This window comes from Triturus cristatus, chromosome 3_2 (genome assembly GCF_964204655.1).
Source record: "Triturus cristatus chromosome 3_2, aTriCri1.1, whole genome shotgun sequence".
Lineage (NCBI taxonomy): Eukaryota > Metazoa > Chordata > Amphibia > Caudata > Salamandridae > Triturus > Triturus cristatus.
This window is the reverse complement of record NC_140584.1, coordinates 947,314,450-947,331,370: the sequence shown is the minus strand read 5'-3', so window position 1 is coordinate 947,331,370 and position 16,921 is coordinate 947,314,450. Positions and strand designations below refer to the sequence as shown.

The window sequence follows — 16,921 nt, the reverse complement described above, 5'->3', positions numbered from 1 at the left end:
GAGGAAAATAGACTTCCATCACTAGGATCACCATCATCAATTGATACAAGAGTAGGGAATGAGGAATTTTGAACAGCTCTTTCATACAAATTTGGGTCTCATTGTTTGTAGCGGTCTCAATGTTGTTTTTATGCAGAAGTCAACTGCTGCTTTATTCACACATTAAGTATCGTTTTACAAAAACTATTTTATGCTGATCTAACAAGTGTTTTAGACTTTTTAAGATTCGTGGACTATCATTTCGCAGAGGATCTGGCTTTTCCACCAGTAATTAATTCGCAGAGACGTTCTACAATTCTCAGAGATGTTCTACATCTCTTTTTCTTGATTTCTTGATACAGGCCATCACTGCAGATATGTCACTACAAGATTTCAATATTAGCATCTTACTTTGTTGTCCTATGGGCCTTCAGATCACCTAAATCCATGTCAATTATCAAGTGCTCAATTACCTAGGGCCACTATTAAACACAAAGCAGGTAAAAGAGGAAAGTGTGTCAACATGTTTCAGAAATGCCTTGATCTTCAGAAAAGTTATTTTTACTACTGTATGTCAAGTTTCATCCCTCCGAGTTTCAATGGCCTCAAGCTTCTTTGTTGTACTCAAACGCAAGTCTTCACACGAGCCCTCTACAATAATGCTTACAAGATCAGTGGTCTCAGTGAAAGACTTAGAAAGATAAGTTGAGCTTATCTCCTCCAGCAAAACAATCTCTCGTGTCAGTGCAAGAGAAACAGACGGTTAAAGGGGATTCCCTCTCATCAATGGCTCCCTTCGCACACCATTGGCATGTGGGTCACCGATGAGTTGCGAGCCAATCTTCAGAACCCGACAGTCCAGGAGTTCTGGTGTGTCACAAATGTCTTTATCAGTGTTCTGTAGTTAAAAGCAATCCATACGGCTCTCAAAGTTTTTCTGCTTTCATTAAGAATGAAAAACATCTTGATCTAGAAAGACATGAGCCAAATGCACTACCTTAGCAACCAAGGCAGCATCAGATTCAGAATTTCTATCACTGGTAGCCCAATGATCTTGGTAATTGGCTACTGGCAATTAATCTATCTATTCAAGCTATAAATCTCCCAAGTCTTCAGAACTCTCAAACTGACCTACTGAGCAGGTATTTGGTAGAAAAACAGGAATAGATTCACCAAGAATAGATGTTCACTACCTCCCAATTTCTCTACACCTTTCAAACAATTTCACAGACTACATTAGTATTAACGGAGCTGAAGCATTCCAACAGGAAGAATTATCATAGCCCCTAAGAGGCCAAGACAGCAGTGCTTTGCAGAGGACCTTCACCTCTCCATAAAACCTCACAGTAAGATACCATTCAAACTAAATCAGTTATTTAGAAGGCAAAAACAACTGCAGCTGTTGTCAGATTCAAGCATGTCACTAAGTTTGTGAAGAATATACATTAAATATACCTCAAGATTGTATGAACATTCTTGATTGTGCACTAGTGTACTGAGGATGCATAGAATATGAGAATCATGATAATGCTATATTTTGATGCTGACGTATGTTTAATAAAAAGATTTAAAAAAAAAAAAAAAGATTGTATGAACATTCTTAAAGACACCAAGAGACCATCTACAAGCAAGCCACGCTTTAATTTAGGGTGCGGCTAGATGTACGTTAAGTACAGGATCCAAGTATAGAGGGATTTGTATATTTAATATGTATGCTTGCATTGGCAGAGGAGCCATGCATTTACTGAGCTAGCTATTTAACACGTGCCCCCTTAAAATTGTCTAAGCCCAGGATAGGGCTGTACATAAAATCCTATTGAATTAACATTTAGTGGGGTTTGTAACTTAGTAAGGAGGGAACCTCTCAATAAGGGCCTTCATGCAGAAATGTGGACAAGGACTAACCTGCATGCTGTGACCCAGCTTAGGGTGCAAAATGGAGTCAGAAGTTGATGTACGAAGTCGTGATATTTAACCTAATAGAGTCTAAGAGAAAGTGCCCTCTTTCTGCATGGTTGCCCCCACCTTTTGCTTAATTGCTGATGTGCTTTGACATGGGGCACCCTTGGCTCCTGCTATCCAGTTACCCAGGGCCTATGTTCTTCCCTAAAACTGCATTGAAGCCTAAACCCAATTGGCATCTCTGGCCACAGGTCAGCCCCTGGTAAATGGTACAACAGGTACCCAGGACACTGACCAGAGAAGGCCTCCAAGTACCATTACACTCACACGCTGCCTTTGCAGGCTAAGTGTTTTGGTGCACAACAAAGTGAAGAGTCGACATGGCACACATCCCTGTGTAACAAATGAAAACCACTGTGTTATCCCTGTGCACTCTTGACAATTAAACAAAGTTCAAAGAATTTGAGTTGGTGCTCCTTGTGTCACGCGGAGTCCTACCGCGTCTTTAGAAGAATCCCTGTGTGCCATGCCTACAGCACACTGCCCTGGCATAGATCAGTCACCCCTCTAGCTGGGTGCACTATACCAGTGGTGAGGGTACAGGTCCATGAGCCCTGTACCCCTACAGTGTCTAAGGCCATTCCTAGACATTGTAAGTGCAGTGCTGCCATTAAGAGTATATGGTGCTGGGAGTTTGTCATTACAATTGCCACAGCACCATAATGGCTACACTGAAAACTGAGAAGTTTGGTATCAAGCTTCTCAGCACATTAAACCCACACTGATGCCAGTGTGGGATTTAATGAAAAATGCACACAGAGGGCATCTTAGAGATGCCCTCTGAAAACTAACCTATCACTAGTGTCCAGGCTGAGTGGCTGCTTTCAGCTCCCACCACCAGACGTTTGACTCCTGGGTCGAGAGCCTGTTGCTCTTGGGGGCCTGAAACAATGCACTTTCTGGGATGAGGTGCCAAGCCTCCTTTACCAGGATGGGCGGGGTTCACCAAGGGAAAGCTTGCCGCTTTTGTGAACTTCCCCAGGCCACATGCTGGTTTCAGCAACTGGTCCCCACTGGTTCTGACCCTACTTTGGGTGGGAGAACCGGGCGAAAAACAAGTGAGAAAGGGAGGTGTGCCCACCTCTGCCAACTCCATCCCTCAGGTGAAGTACAACTCTCGGTCCCCGCTGTCTTGCAGATGGAGGGACTCAGCCAACTAGGGAAAGGCTTATGCCCTCCTCCCACTGGTGGCTGGAATAATAGAGGGGTGTACCCACCACATGGAAGGGACACATTGGTCCCAACCTTTTTACCTACCTGTAACACCCCTAAATCTAGTATTTAGGGGCACCCCTGAACCTTGCTACCTCAGACCAGAAGAAACTACAAGAAAAGAAAAAGGACCGAACAGCCTACCGAAACTAACAAGAGGAAGACGCCCACAGACTTGGCCCAGGCCCTACCGGCCTGTCTCCACCTCAAACCTGCTCCTGTGAAATCCCGGTGTGTCCTGCAGCCAGCAACCTTGAAAACCCCAGAGGACCTGCCTGCCTTCAATGAATCAATCACAAAGACTGTATCTCCCGTGAACACCGGATTTGTTAATCTGCAACCTCTGGCTCTGGCCGGACACCGCAAATCCGCACCACTCTGCACCCGCCGTCCACAGGCAAACACCACGAGGAGGTCTCCCCGGTGATCCTAACCCGAGCTTCAACGACCCCAGATCTGGATCTAACCTCCAGCCGACGCCTGTAGCCTAAATCCGGAAGGTCCCCCCCAAACACGACCAGGAGCTGGTAAGAAGATGCGACCCTAAAAAGCACCCCTGCACCAGACACCCCACGGCCTTGGCTGGCCAAACCGACGGTGCCGAACCAAGTCCCAAGATCCCAACTTGCCTCTTGAAGTGGTGGTCGCACCCAGAAGAACTTGGTCCCCAAGCCTGCAGTGCCTTTGCAAACTGGAGGTTCCCCATTGCAAACAGGGCGCCCGATGTCGAAAGAGCACCCTGCACCCGGCCGCCCTACTGCAGCTGAGGGTGCACCTTTGGTGCTACTTTGTCTCCTTATTTGCCCTGAGCTAAAGTCCAGGAGCTTTGCTCCCACAGCCTTTTGGCCTGCTTGCCAGCAGCCACCAAGCAGAGGCCCCTTATCCCCGATTGGATAACATTGGGCCTCAGCACTCTGCACCTGGCGGCCCTAGTGCCGCTGAGGGTGTAACAAGAGTGCATCCTTGACCCTGGGGGACCCCTGAGTCTACCCCCAGAACCTCCACATCCTCTGCCAAATACTTACCTTAAAACCGATAACACTATTTTCCTCCATAGGATAACATTGACTGTTTTTCTTGGAAAAGTTTATAAGTGTGGAGTTTGAAAAGCTAAAGAAATTCTTTAAAATTGTACTTTAACAAAAACGATTTTACTTACCTATTTACAGGAAATGTTCCAGAGTAGTATCCAGGTATAAAACTCTGTGAAAGAAAGGTAATCTCAAAAGTGACTTACCTATAAATTTGCTGAAAATCCCATACAAAGTATATGTACTGTATTTACAAAGCATTGCATTTCTCAGAAACAATACCATAAGTCAAAACAAAGTGCACTTACAATTGCAATCCAAACTGTGTTACAAACTGTATATTTACTGCAATGTACTTAACACTTTAAATGTGCCATACTTGCTTGGTTCTAGGAAATAAAATAACTAAAAGAATATTTTTATACAAAATGAATTGGTCTGAAGTTCCCTCTTCGAGTGTGTGAATTCATTTGCTGACTTAAGTGCGTACAACAAATGCTTAACACTGTCCTCTGACACTGCCTTACTGCTCGACCCCACTACCACAAATAGAGAGTGAGGTGCTATCTAACTTTACCTCTGCTTACCTTTTTGGGTTCCACTGGACTCGGCGCACACTATACCTCACGTTGGTATAGTATATACAGGGCCAGACTCCTACAAAGGAATATGCTACTTACCAGTATGCATCTGTTCTTGGCATGTAGAGCTGCAGAGTTGTACACTTAGCATAGATCGCCATCTGGTGTTGGGCCCGGATGTTTGCAGTTTGTTTTTCTTCTTGGACAGTCTTTGGAAGTCACGAGTTTGGTGACTCCTCCTTCGGTCCGTACTGCGCATGGGCTTCGGCTCCATCCTCAGATTGTTTTTCGCCAACAGGGAAATGATGGAGCTTGGTAATCACAGTGAGAAACCCATGTGTGTAGTATCTAAATAAGATGTACTGGAACGGATACAGGTAGCCGGGGAGGCGGGTGGGCGTGTACAACTCTGCAGCTCTACATGCCAAGAACAGATGCATACTGGTAAGTAGCATATTCCGTTCGAGGCATATGAGCTGCAGATTGTACACTTAGCATAGATTATATAGCAGTACCCAACCTTAGCGGCGACCACCGGTATCCGTTGCAGTGGTTTGAAATAGTGTCTTTAGTACAGCCTGGCCCACTAGCTTGCTGCTTGGAATGCACATCTACACAGTAATGTTTTGTGAAGGTGTGCGGTGTAGACCATGTGGCTGCTTTGCAGATGTCATCTAAGGGTATATTCCCTAGAAAGGCTATAGAAGCCCCTAACTTTCTTGTAGAATGGGCTTTAGGCGGAACAGATAATGTTCTTTTTGCCTTTTGATAGCAAATCTGTATGCATTTTACAATCCACCTAGCTATCCCCGATTTAGAAATGGGGTTGCCTTTATGTGGTGGAGAGAAGGAGACGAACAATTGTTTAGTCTTCCTGAAGGGTTGCGTTCTTTGTATGTAGTATAGCAAGGCCCTTTTTACATCGAGTGTGTGTAAGGCCCTTTCTGCAACAGATTGAGGTTGCGAGAAGAAGACAGGTAATTCCACCGATTGATTGAGATGGAAGTGGGAAATGACCTTGGGCAGGAACTTCGGATTTGTGCGAAGTATGACCTTGCTGTGATGTATTTGTATGAAGGGTTCCTGTATAGTGAACGCTTGTATTTCACCAACCCTTCTAAGGGAAGTGATAGCTACGAGAAAAGCTGTTTTCCAGGTGAGAAACTGTAGCTCGCATTTATGCATTGGTTCGAAGGGCGGACCCATTAGTCGTGTAAGAACTAAATTTAGATTCCATACAGGGGAAGGTGGTGCCCTGGGAGGAATTACTCGTTTAAGGCCTTCCATGAAGGCTTTAATAGCGGGCACTCTGAAGAGTGATAAATGCTGTCTGTTTTGTAGATAAGCAGCGATCGCTGCTAGGTGTAGGCGTATGGATGAATATGCCAGGTTACACCTGTGAAGATGGAGCAGATAGCATATGATGTGCTGTATGGATGCATCTAAAGGGTTGATTGTATTGTTACGGCAGTAAATAACAAATCTTTTCCACTTTGCGGCATAACATGCTCTAGTGGTAGGACGTCTGGCTTCCATGATGATGTTCATGCAATCAGGGGGAAGGTTAAGGTATCCGAATTCTAAGATTTCAGGAGCCAGATCGCCAAGTTGAGCTGAGCTGGGTCCGGGTGCCTGATTTCTCCATGGTTCTGGGTTAGGAGGCATGGGGATAGGTGCAGTTTTTGATGTGGTACCACTGATAGTTGTAGTAGCGTGGTGTACCACGGCTGCCTGGCCCACGTCGGAGCTACCAGAATGAGTGTGAGGGAGTGCTGTTGTAGCTTCCTGACCACTAATGGAATTAGTGGGAGAGGTGGAAAGGCGTATGCAAATCTGCCTGACCAGTTCATCCATATCGCATTGCCCTTGGACAATGGGTGTGGGTATCTGGCGGCGAAGCTTGGGCATTTTTTGTTTTCGTGGGTGGCGAAGAGGTCTATCTGAGGATGCCCCCACTGTTGGAAGAATGGCTGAAGAACTTGTGGATGCAGTTCCCATTCGTGTAGTTGTTGCGTCTGTCTGCTGAGCAGATCTGCCATGGTGTTTTGTACGCCTGGAACGTGTTGTGCCAGGAGAAAGATGTTTTGGGGAATTGCCCATCTCCATATGCTCTGGGCTAAGCGGGAGAGCTGGGGAGAGTGTGTCCCCCCCTGTTTTTGGATATAATACATTGCAGTCATGTTGTCTGTGCGAATGAGGACTGCTTTGCCCGAAATCTGTTTTTGGAAAGATTTTAGGGCTAGAAAGATCGCCAAGAGCTCCAGATGGTTGATGTGGAGCGATTTTTGCTGTGGCGTCCATAGACCTTGCATTGTGAGGTGTAGGAGGTGCGCTCCCCAGCCGGAGAGCGATGCGTCCGCTGTTAGAATCACCTGAGGAACCGGGTCCAGGAACGGCCGCCCTTTGGAAAGGTTTGTGGTGTTCCACCACTGCAGAGAGTGATGTGTGCGGCCGTCCACCAACACCAGATCCGTCAGCTGACCCTGGGCCTGGTTCCACTGTTGTGCTAGGCACTCTTGAAGTGGACGCATGTGGAGTCTTGCATGGGGCACTATAAAGATGCAAGACGCCATCATTCCTATGAGCTTCATGAACACTCTTGCTGGAAGAGAGTGTTGGGGAAGGAATGTTTTGCGTAAGGCTTGAATGCTTGTGATTCTGGCTGAGTTTGGATAGGCAATACCTTTGGAGGTGTCTATAGTGGCCCCGAGATATTGCTTTGTGTGAGATGGTATGAGGTGGGACTTTTGGTAGTTCACCGTGAAGCCTAGCTGGTGGAGCAGTTGGATGGTGCTGTTTGTGTGCTGCACGCATTGGTGGTAAGACGCGGCTTTTATCAGCCAGTCGTCTAAGTAAGGGAAGACGTGAATGTGTTGACGTCTGAGGTGTGCTGCTACTACCGCTAGGCATTTGGTAAACACCCGTGGTGCGGTGGTGACCCCGAAGGGGAGAACCGTGAATTGGTAATGTTGCCCGTCCACCACGAACCGGAGGTATTTCCTGTGAGAGGGGTGTATTGGAATGTGAAAGTATGCGTCTTTCAGATCCAAGGTTGTGAGAAAGTCTCCCTGACAGAGGAGCGGGAGGACTTGTTGTAGGGTGACCATATGGAAATGGTCTGAATGTATGTAGGCATTTAGAGGCCGGAGGTCCAGAATGGGCCGGAGGGTCCCGTCTTTCTTTGGTATTAAGAAATATAGGGAGTAAACCCCTAGATTTTGCTGATTGATGGGGACCTGCTCTATAGCGTGTTTTTGGAGTAGGGAGAGTACCTCCTGTTTGAGCAGTGTGGAATGTTCTTGAGACATTGGACGGTGCCTTGGTGGGATATTGGGTGGGGTAGATGTTAGCTCGAGACAGTACCCTGACCGAATGATTTGGGTCACCCATTTGTCCGATGTTATGGACTCCCATGCGTGGATAAAGTTTTGTAGTCTGCCCCCGACCGGAGTGGAATGGTCTGGGGGGAGCGGAGGGAAGTCATTGTGTGGGCGGGGTGGCAGAACGGGTGTGGTTAGTTTTGCCCCTGCCCTTATTGTTGTTGCCTCTGTAACCACCCCTTTGGTTGCCCTTTGAAAAGGTATTTTGAGGAGGGGATTTGTAGGAGGTAGAGGTGCTATCGGTGGAGAAGCCTCTGCCTGTGCCACGAAAGGAGGAGCGTCGAAAGGAACGTTTAGAGGCTTGTGTTTGGAGTGCCCCCATAGACTTTGCTGTGTCTGTGTCCTTTTTCATCTTTTCCAACGCTTCGTCTACCTTGGGCCCAAAGAGAGTTTGTTGGTCAAAGGGGTGATTGAGTATGGACGCCTGGACTTCAGGCTTAAACCCTGAGATCCTGAGCCAGGCATGGCGACGAAGCAGGACACTGGTATTTATGGCTCTAGAAGCAGTGTCGGCTGCATCGAGGGCACACTTAATGGAGGTGTTTGTAATGAGTTTACCCTCCTGTATTAGCTCATTAGCCCTACGCTTGTGTTTCTCGGGAAGGTGCTGCATAAGAGCCTCGAGTTCGTCGTAGTGTGCTCTGTCATAGCGCGCAAGTAGCGCTTGTGTGTTTGCAATGCGCCACATGTTTGCAGCTTGAGAGGCGGTGCGCTTGCCAGACGCGTCTAGGAGTTTGGATTCCTTGTCTGGCGGTGGGGCTTCTCCTGAGGACTGGGAGTTAGCCCGCTTTCTAGCTGTAGAGACAACTAGGGAATCTAAGGGAGCAGGGCCCTTAATGTATGCAGGGTCTGTGGGTGCCGCCTTATACTTTTACTCTATTCTAGGGTTTAGTACCCTGGCCCTGACAGGGTCTTTGAACACCTCTGCGGCATGCTTGGTGACACCCTTAAGCATGGGTAAAATAGAAGTGGATTTGTCCTGTATGTCAAATGTATCCAGTAAGAAGTCGTCTTCCACTGGTTCAGTGTGCATGTCCACCCCATGGTAGTGTGCTGCTCTCTGCACTAAATGATGTAACCCTAAGGAGTCCTCTGGAGGAGACGGCCTGGATGGGTATAGGTCGTCCTGAGGTATATCGGGTACATCAGGGTTATTGTAATCCTCCCATGGGTCTGGGGTCCCCGGTGGAGTGGGATCCATTGGGGCGTCCGCCGGGTAATTGTCTGGGTCCCCGTCATCTGGATCTGGGGACTGGGTCTGAGAGTAGTGAGGTAAAGGTGGCGGAGACCTGGGAGGGGGAGGGGGTGGAGGAGGTGGAGGAGGAAGGGGAGGCGGTAGTGGGGAGGGCACTCTGAGGGGAGAAGTAGCAGAGTCCTTCCGTTTGGGTGGAGGAGGAGGAGCCGGAGTATCAAGGCGTCTTTTCTTGATAATTAAAGTCAATAGCCCAGTCTTTGGATCTTTGGACAGAGTCTTTTGTAAAGGGTCTGGTGTAAACAGAGCCAGTGGCGCCGAATCGTCCGTCGGCACCGGTGATTTCGGAACCGAGGGCTTCGATGGTTTGTGTGCGCCATGCTTTTTTGGGGCCTCCGGTTTTTTCGGCGTCGAAGGAGTTTAAGGCGCCGGAGCGTCGGTGCCGACAGATTTGTGTTTGGTCGGCACCGAGAGTCCAGGCTTCGGCACCGGTGGCTTCGGCGTCGAGCTGGACATTGCTTTCTTCGGTGCCGGATGCTGTTTTTCGGCACCGGGCGTCGGCTGGCTCGATCCCGAGCTGCCGTGAGACTTTGGAGGCTTCGACACCGGGCCCGAAGGTGGGGTGATAGAAGCTTTGGTCTTGGTTTTGCCCAGGCCGGCAGGCGAGGGAGTAACCTGAGTCTCTTTGGTTTTGGGCGCGGGGGTGGGAGGGGGCACAGTACTCACGACCCGCTGCGCCGGTGTGATGTCCTCCACGTCGGAGTCGTCGGCCTCGGAAGCGCTGACGTCTTCTTCCTGCTCGGTGTGTGTTTGCCCCGAAGCTTCGGCGCCGTCTCCGAAGATGTCCGGTGGAGCTGCAGACGATGAGTGCGCCATGGTGCGTCGAGCTTTTCGATCCCGGATGGTTTTCTTCGATCGAAAAGACTTACAGGCGGGGCAGTCTCTGGCCTCGTGTTCTGGAGAGAGGCAAAGATTACACACCTGATGGAGGTCGGTGTGGGGAAATTTAGACCCACATTTTGGGCACTTTTTGAACGGAGTCCTTTCCATCGGCCGGGACCGGAGTCGAGGAGGGCCCGAAGGCCGGTGCCGATGTACGGGATGGAGAAAAGTGCCGCTTCGAGAGATGAAGATGATGATGAAGAAACTCGAAGAAACGAGGATTTTCCGTTGAGGCTGGAAGCGTAGAAGTTCGAAGCCGGAGCACGAAGTATCACATCCGAGCCCGATGGCGGAAAAAAACAATCTGAGGATGGAGCCGAAGCCCATGCGCAGTACGGACCGAAGGAGGAGTCACCAAACTCGTGACTTCCAAAGACTGTCCAAGAAGAAAAACAAACTGCAAACATCCGGGCCCAACACCAGATGGCGATCTATGCTAAGTGTACAATCTGCAGCTCATATGCCTCGAACATCTGGTTTCACAAAACTGACAACAGCTTTGTAAAAAAAGACGTAGTTAGTGGGTAAACCTGCACTGTGAATGAAACGGTGCAAACAATTCAGTGTAAATATGAAATAGTTCTCTGCTGGAGATAGCTGCAACTGCTGCACAGGCCTAGATGTGCACCAGATTCACCCAAGCATACACAAGCTTGTACTTACAGGAGTAGGACCAGCAAGCACAGAGGTCAACTAGTGTATGGGATTTGACGATCGTCTTTCCAGGGGCATTCCCTTTATTTGTGAAGTTCTAATATAAAGCCACCTGTTCATCCTAATGAAGGATTTACTTTGGGAGACTGAAACGATCTTGTCTACATTACCTTACTGTTCTGGTGAGCCAATAATTCAGTATGAAGAAAAACAGAGGTAATATGTGCTACTAAATGTTTTGGCAGAAGTATACAATTGAATTTTAACCAGTTCTGACTTGGGAAGGTGGTTATCTGTAATTTAACCATGGCACTGGCCATACCAGGAGACCACAAAAAGAACAGGAAGTTAAAGAGTTGGTCAGAGAGAGGGCTGCTATATAAACTTGCTGAATGAAGGAGAGGTTGTCAAGACCCTATATGTCTAGAGTGTAGACAATGGATAAGTCCTTGCTCCAGAGCTCAAAATCTACAAACATGCAATCCCTGTTCCACAGTGTAGGAATGACTATTCCACTAGATTAAGTATAACTGTCAGGTAGACAGAAAGGTTCATTTTGGAAGGTGGTATACCAAAGTGCAAACAATGGATGTGGTAGGACTAATTACATTCACAAGTTCCCCCCAAAAAAACCTACTTACCCTTAATTTCCCTGTTATTAAATGTAAGGGCCCTGGCCGGGAGAATAACACCCCTCAAAAACCCAATATTTAATCTCCCAGGATTTGACAGGAACAATGATGCCAGCAAGAAAAAAAGCCCAATAAAAACAAAGATTTTTTGTTAGCGATCTATCAGAATTAGTGCAGACATCTCTGTTCAACTGCTTACATTTTTTTTTGCAATAAACAAAGTTGTCCACAATACGAGAAATGCAAAAGAAAATCTGATTAGACCCACCAAAGGGTGAGTTTAGGTTTTTCAAGTGATTAGGCTACTTAGGCTAATTTAAATAATTGAGTTAAGTGCAAATTCTTATTATCAAAGGGCATAGTTCATAAAAACCAGTACACCAAAGCATAAGAGCAAAAGCTATAAAAGCTACAGTTCTGTAAAAATATCCATGATCATATACGATATGATTGCTTATTTAAGTCAAATGGACATAAAGCAACAAAAGGCAAAAGGTACATTCATTAAACATTGGAGCTATGCAAAACGTCTTCAATGACTGTGCATAACCTTAGGTTGCATTTTTTTTTAAATAACAGGTGAGATTCTTGGCGATTTAAAGTCCTTCAAGAACACCCATGTCAAATTAAAAAGCCCCAAACAAAGAAAGGTACATTCATTAAACACTATATGGATGCTAAAGTTCTTTAAATGACTGGGCGTAACCTTCAATTGCTTTTTATAAACACATCGGGTACACTCTTGGGGATGGTCTGGCACTTTTGAGATGCTTTGCCAGTGCTATGTGGCCTCTGCTTTCCCCTGTGGCCCAGTTAAATACACCCAGGATTCCCAGACTGACCCCAAAATAATTCAAAAGCAAGTGAATCAAACATTCCAAGTATACTTCAATACTATTAACGTATATTTCACAAAATAATGCAAGATGAACAAGATACTTACCTTCGGGAACGCTCTTTCTGGTGGATACTCTTATCTAACTGCAGATTTCTCACCTCTACACTAGCCCCAGGAGCCTGACTGGCTCATTAGGATTTAAATAGCATTGATTCAGCGCGCAGTAGGTGGCACTATGCATCTCCGCACGGACTTCCTTCAGTCACAGAAGTGATGGAGTTGCATATATACACCACCCCTGATTGTCAATGTCTGTTTCTTTAACTGAGTCCATGCTCTCAGATCTGGAACCAAACAATTATCAAAGCTACCAGTGTGCAGATCTCTAGTTTGGGACCTTTTTTTTAGATGGAAAAAGAGACCATGCCACCGAATGGGATGAGGGAAAGCAGTGAGAAATCTGCTATTAACCAGAGCAGGGATCTCCAACGAGTAGCTCAAGAGATACTGGTAGCTTGCCAGTACCTTGAAAGTTTCTCCCTGAAATACCCATTAGTACTTAATTCAGAGTGTTTACTCTAGCCATATTAAAGAAGGTCATATTGCAAGAAAAAGACAAGATTTTCTTTGAATTGGTTTAACCAGAATGGAAAGTACATATTTAATAGAAAACCATGTATTTTGAGTAACTGATATGCTGAGGTTTGTGAACAAAAAGGCTGCAAATCCAAAAGAAATTAAAACAGCTAATTGAACAATAGTTCATATCAAGTGGTGTGGATTTATAGCTTATAGTATTTCCTTTGTGCCAGTGGGCACTTACGTCTGTGACTGTTCTGTTATTAGTCATTTATTGTCATAAAGCTTTTTCTGACGCAACCGTTAGTAACCCTGTAAAATGCTTCGGATGGATGGTGCTAATCTACAATATTGAATTCTAAATATAGTCTACATATCATGAAGGTAAGTATATAAAAAGTAAGAATAGTTTCGTTTACGTTCTTAACTCCACATCTATTTATCTTGAAGATATAGGTCTTTGAGGTATATAGGATATGGAGTTTAGAATTGGAAATCTATACTTGCCTATATATGTACATTTTGTGATATTGTATTAATCAGTATTCTGAATATGATATGTTGGCATCACTAAATATTGTGACATAAATCTGGGTGGTCACTATTCTGCACGATGTGGCCACTATTGTGAATGTCTCTGATGTAGTCAGTGCTGTAACAACTGTCACTGGAATCAAGCTATCCTGGCTGAAGGGTGAAACCCCGAAACCGGTCCTAGGATGCTTGCTTCCAGTCCAGGGAGGACCTGGCTTGGCAGTTCGGGCTGGACTTTACCCATGAGGCACGGGTTCAAGACTGATTTGCATATGGTTGGGTTCAAACTGAAACGGCATGGTGAGCAAAACAATGGATTTAGGCCCATATCTCTGTACTGGGGTGAATGTATGACATTGTTCTGTATTCTGTCCATCAACTGTTGTTTTTGCATGTAACAACTGGCAAAGGCATTAGTAGCTCAGGGCTATTTGCATCGAACAGAAGCTCAGAGACCCCCTCAAATGGAGTATCCACCAGAAAAGGCGTTATCAAAGGTAACCAACTTGTTCTTCTGCTAGATACTTCTAGCTGCAGATTCCTCACATTTAAAATAGACAGCAAAGCAAAGGCACGCAAAGTGATTGGTCAGTAGAATGCCTCAGACAAGGTCCCACAGGACGTAATGGACAAAATGCCCTTCGAGCTGGACCAGACTGTCAAGATACTAGTGCTTCCTAAATGTGTGCACGGATTCCCAAGTCGCAGTCTGACAGATGTCAAGGAGAGGCACACCACATGCCAGCGTAGTTGAAGCAATTTTGGACTTGGTGGAGGTTGGCCTAACAAAAGCAGCTTGGAGGCTGATGTTGCAAGGGTTAGGGACTTAAAAGTTCACGGCCTCAATTTTTTCTGCTTGCTCTCCAGCCTCTCAGAGGTATGGGATGCTTGTTGTGGAGGGGATGGGCCTTGGTGCTGCTGCTAAGCCATTTCTCTGGTTTCATCTCGAAAAGGGTAGAACCGTGGCGAGTACCTGTCATCGGAATAGGTTGGTGCCCTTGAATTTGAGATAGACATCCAAGGTGTCTTTCGGTGTTCGACTACGTACAGCATCGCTTCACGTTCCCGGGTAGCCTTAAACTTCATAAGACACACTCATTGCAGGATCCAGAGTCATGCCCCGAACTAAACATCAGAAGTACATCTTGTGGGGGTCTGCCACGTACATTTGCTTGCGACAATGGGTAAAGTTTGTAGTTGTACGGAAAAAAAAGTTCCCTTGCACTCCGGAAAAAAGCAGAATGTGAAGAGAAAATTCAAATGCCGACTAGGGAAAAGTTGAGTGTGTTCCAAATTCATATATGAAGGCACAGAAAGAAAAGAATTGACATGGACACGCACTGGTGGTGCCTATATGCAGTTCCATTGACACTTCCAGGGTGGAACAGAGTCAATGCAAAGCTGCAAGGTGCCACCTACAGGCACGCAGAAGCAATGCTGTTTAAATCTATCAGAAATATATTTTGAGCCAAACAGTTCTCAAAAGCAGAGCATGAAAATCATATTTTAATCTGTCAGTCACTGGCCATTTCACCATTAAAATATCATCTCTTTCCCACACCATAAATAAGGAATAAACTATAGCAACCAGACAATCTTACTTCAAAACTTTTCCGTAAAGCATCGACCCCAAGATAAAAAAGCATCTGCCAGGTTTGCTCCTCTGCACGCAGTTTCTGCCATATCCGGTGAAGCCTTTCATAAAGATGAATCCCAAGACAAGTCAAAACCTCTTCTTGGGCGATGTCAATGGTCTTAGCATGCCTTTCTCTTCTCCTAAACAAGAAGAATAAATACATTGTAGGTCACTTATCAACATGTGGACATTTTTCAATAAAGCTAAAACAAACAAAAAAACTGGGATCGGAGAAGCAACCTGCCATCTTCAGTTAGGTGCATGATACACATCGGCACCAATAGAATACATGCATTGGAACAAAAACCTTTATTCCGTAGACCAACGTCTCTCTCACTAATCATCACATGAACCTTGTAAATCAGGTGAAAGGTAACGAACACAAAAAAAGCCTCAATCACTTCACAAAAGTGGATAGAAAAGAAAAAAAAGAAGAAAACTGTTAAACAAAATGTTATGAACACTTCTAATAAGCTTCAGCTTTATACTTTTAGGGAACTTTGTATAATTAGCTCAATATTTTTTACAGACAACCAACATTTCTTCAGCAACTTCGAAACTTCTGGACTCTGAGCTGGCACAAGACATTATTTAAACATGAAACATTCATTAGTGCTAGCGCAACAAACACTTGCAATTTTGCAAAAGTATATTGTAAACCTTTAAGACAAATTAGGAGAGGGTGGAGAAGTCGCCACCATTAACAGCAACACTTTTCTGTTACAGGCAACTATAATTATTTTGAAAAGAAATTCATTTTGTAGCTACAGCTTTCAAGCCATAAAAGGCTTATGAATATATGTTTACATTGCTGCATGTACAAGATGCGATGTTAACTAGATGAGGGGTTTTGAATTACTCATCAATCAAAGCAGTCAGATAATAGAAGTTGCCGTAACCTTACTTTGAAAGACTGGCTGGGAACATTCTGATGCACTAATGCGCCTAGTGTACCCCACGTACAGTGAAGCTAAGAATGATAGCTTTTTGGCATCTAGCTAGATGTTATCACAGTTAATTTTGTTGACAAAAAGTAAGTGCCCACAGGTGTACCAGGTTAATGCCTTGCACACACAAATAAATAAAAATGTCTCACAAACAAATAAAAAAATACTAGAAAACAGTACAAAATTAGACAATATTAGCAAAGCACTGCTCGACGCTGTCAGTCAGGCACGTCCAATTCAAGGATAAAAAATATATAAAGCGTAAAAGTGAATGTAAACACAGAAAAATGAATGCATCTTAATGGTACGTTCAGTTGCACATATTCCAACATCAAAATAAGTAAGCAAAGCGCTAGATAGCCCACTCTAGCAAACCACGTACTCATACCCTCCAGCAAACTCTGGTTCAGCCCGACCCAAAAGATGTGCGATGAAGTCCGTTTCGCAGCAGACATGAATGTGGCGTTCGTGTGGACAGCAGCGCAGCCCTTCGTACAGTGCAGCACAATAACCTTTCTCTTTACTGCAGTCTAGCTCACCAATTAGAATATTATATGCTCTAAGAACTTTGTTTTTGCAATCCGTGCAAAACCTGCATAAAAAAAAAAGGAGAAAAAAAAAATCGAAACAAGATCATTACGTTATTATTAAGTAACCATTTCTACCTTTAGAACAATAGATTAAGAATGTGAATTAGAAAACAGCAAGAGAAGTCTACAAACACATCTAGGCATGGTAAGTATAACATTTCATTGAATTCAAATGTTTCTAAAGTCAAGTTATAAGAAATAAAGTATACTGGTAAGTCAGGGGAAGAACTTA

At 45.2% G+C, this 16,921-nt stretch overlaps 1 protein-coding gene across 8 annotated transcripts in view; it reads right to left on the bottom strand.

Moving 5' to 3' along the window:
- Positions 1-16,921, bottom strand: part of GGNBP2 (gametogenetin binding protein 2) — a 407,447-nt gene that overhangs the window by 246,478 nt on the left and 144,048 nt on the right. For 4 of the 8 annotated variants that reach the window (XM_085649454.1, XM_085649456.1, XM_085649458.1 and 1 more), the window contains 2 exons: positions 16,482-16,691; positions 15,118-15,292 (listed from right to left, as the gene is read on the bottom strand). In XM_085649454.1, coding sequence (XP_085505580.1) covers positions 15,118-15,292; positions 16,482-16,691 — 385 coding nt within the window. The remainder of the gene's footprint in view (positions 1-15,117; positions 15,293-16,481; positions 16,692-16,921) is intronic. The other 4 variants (XM_085649455.1, XM_085649457.1, XM_085649459.1 and 1 more) reach the window with 1 other exon arrangement.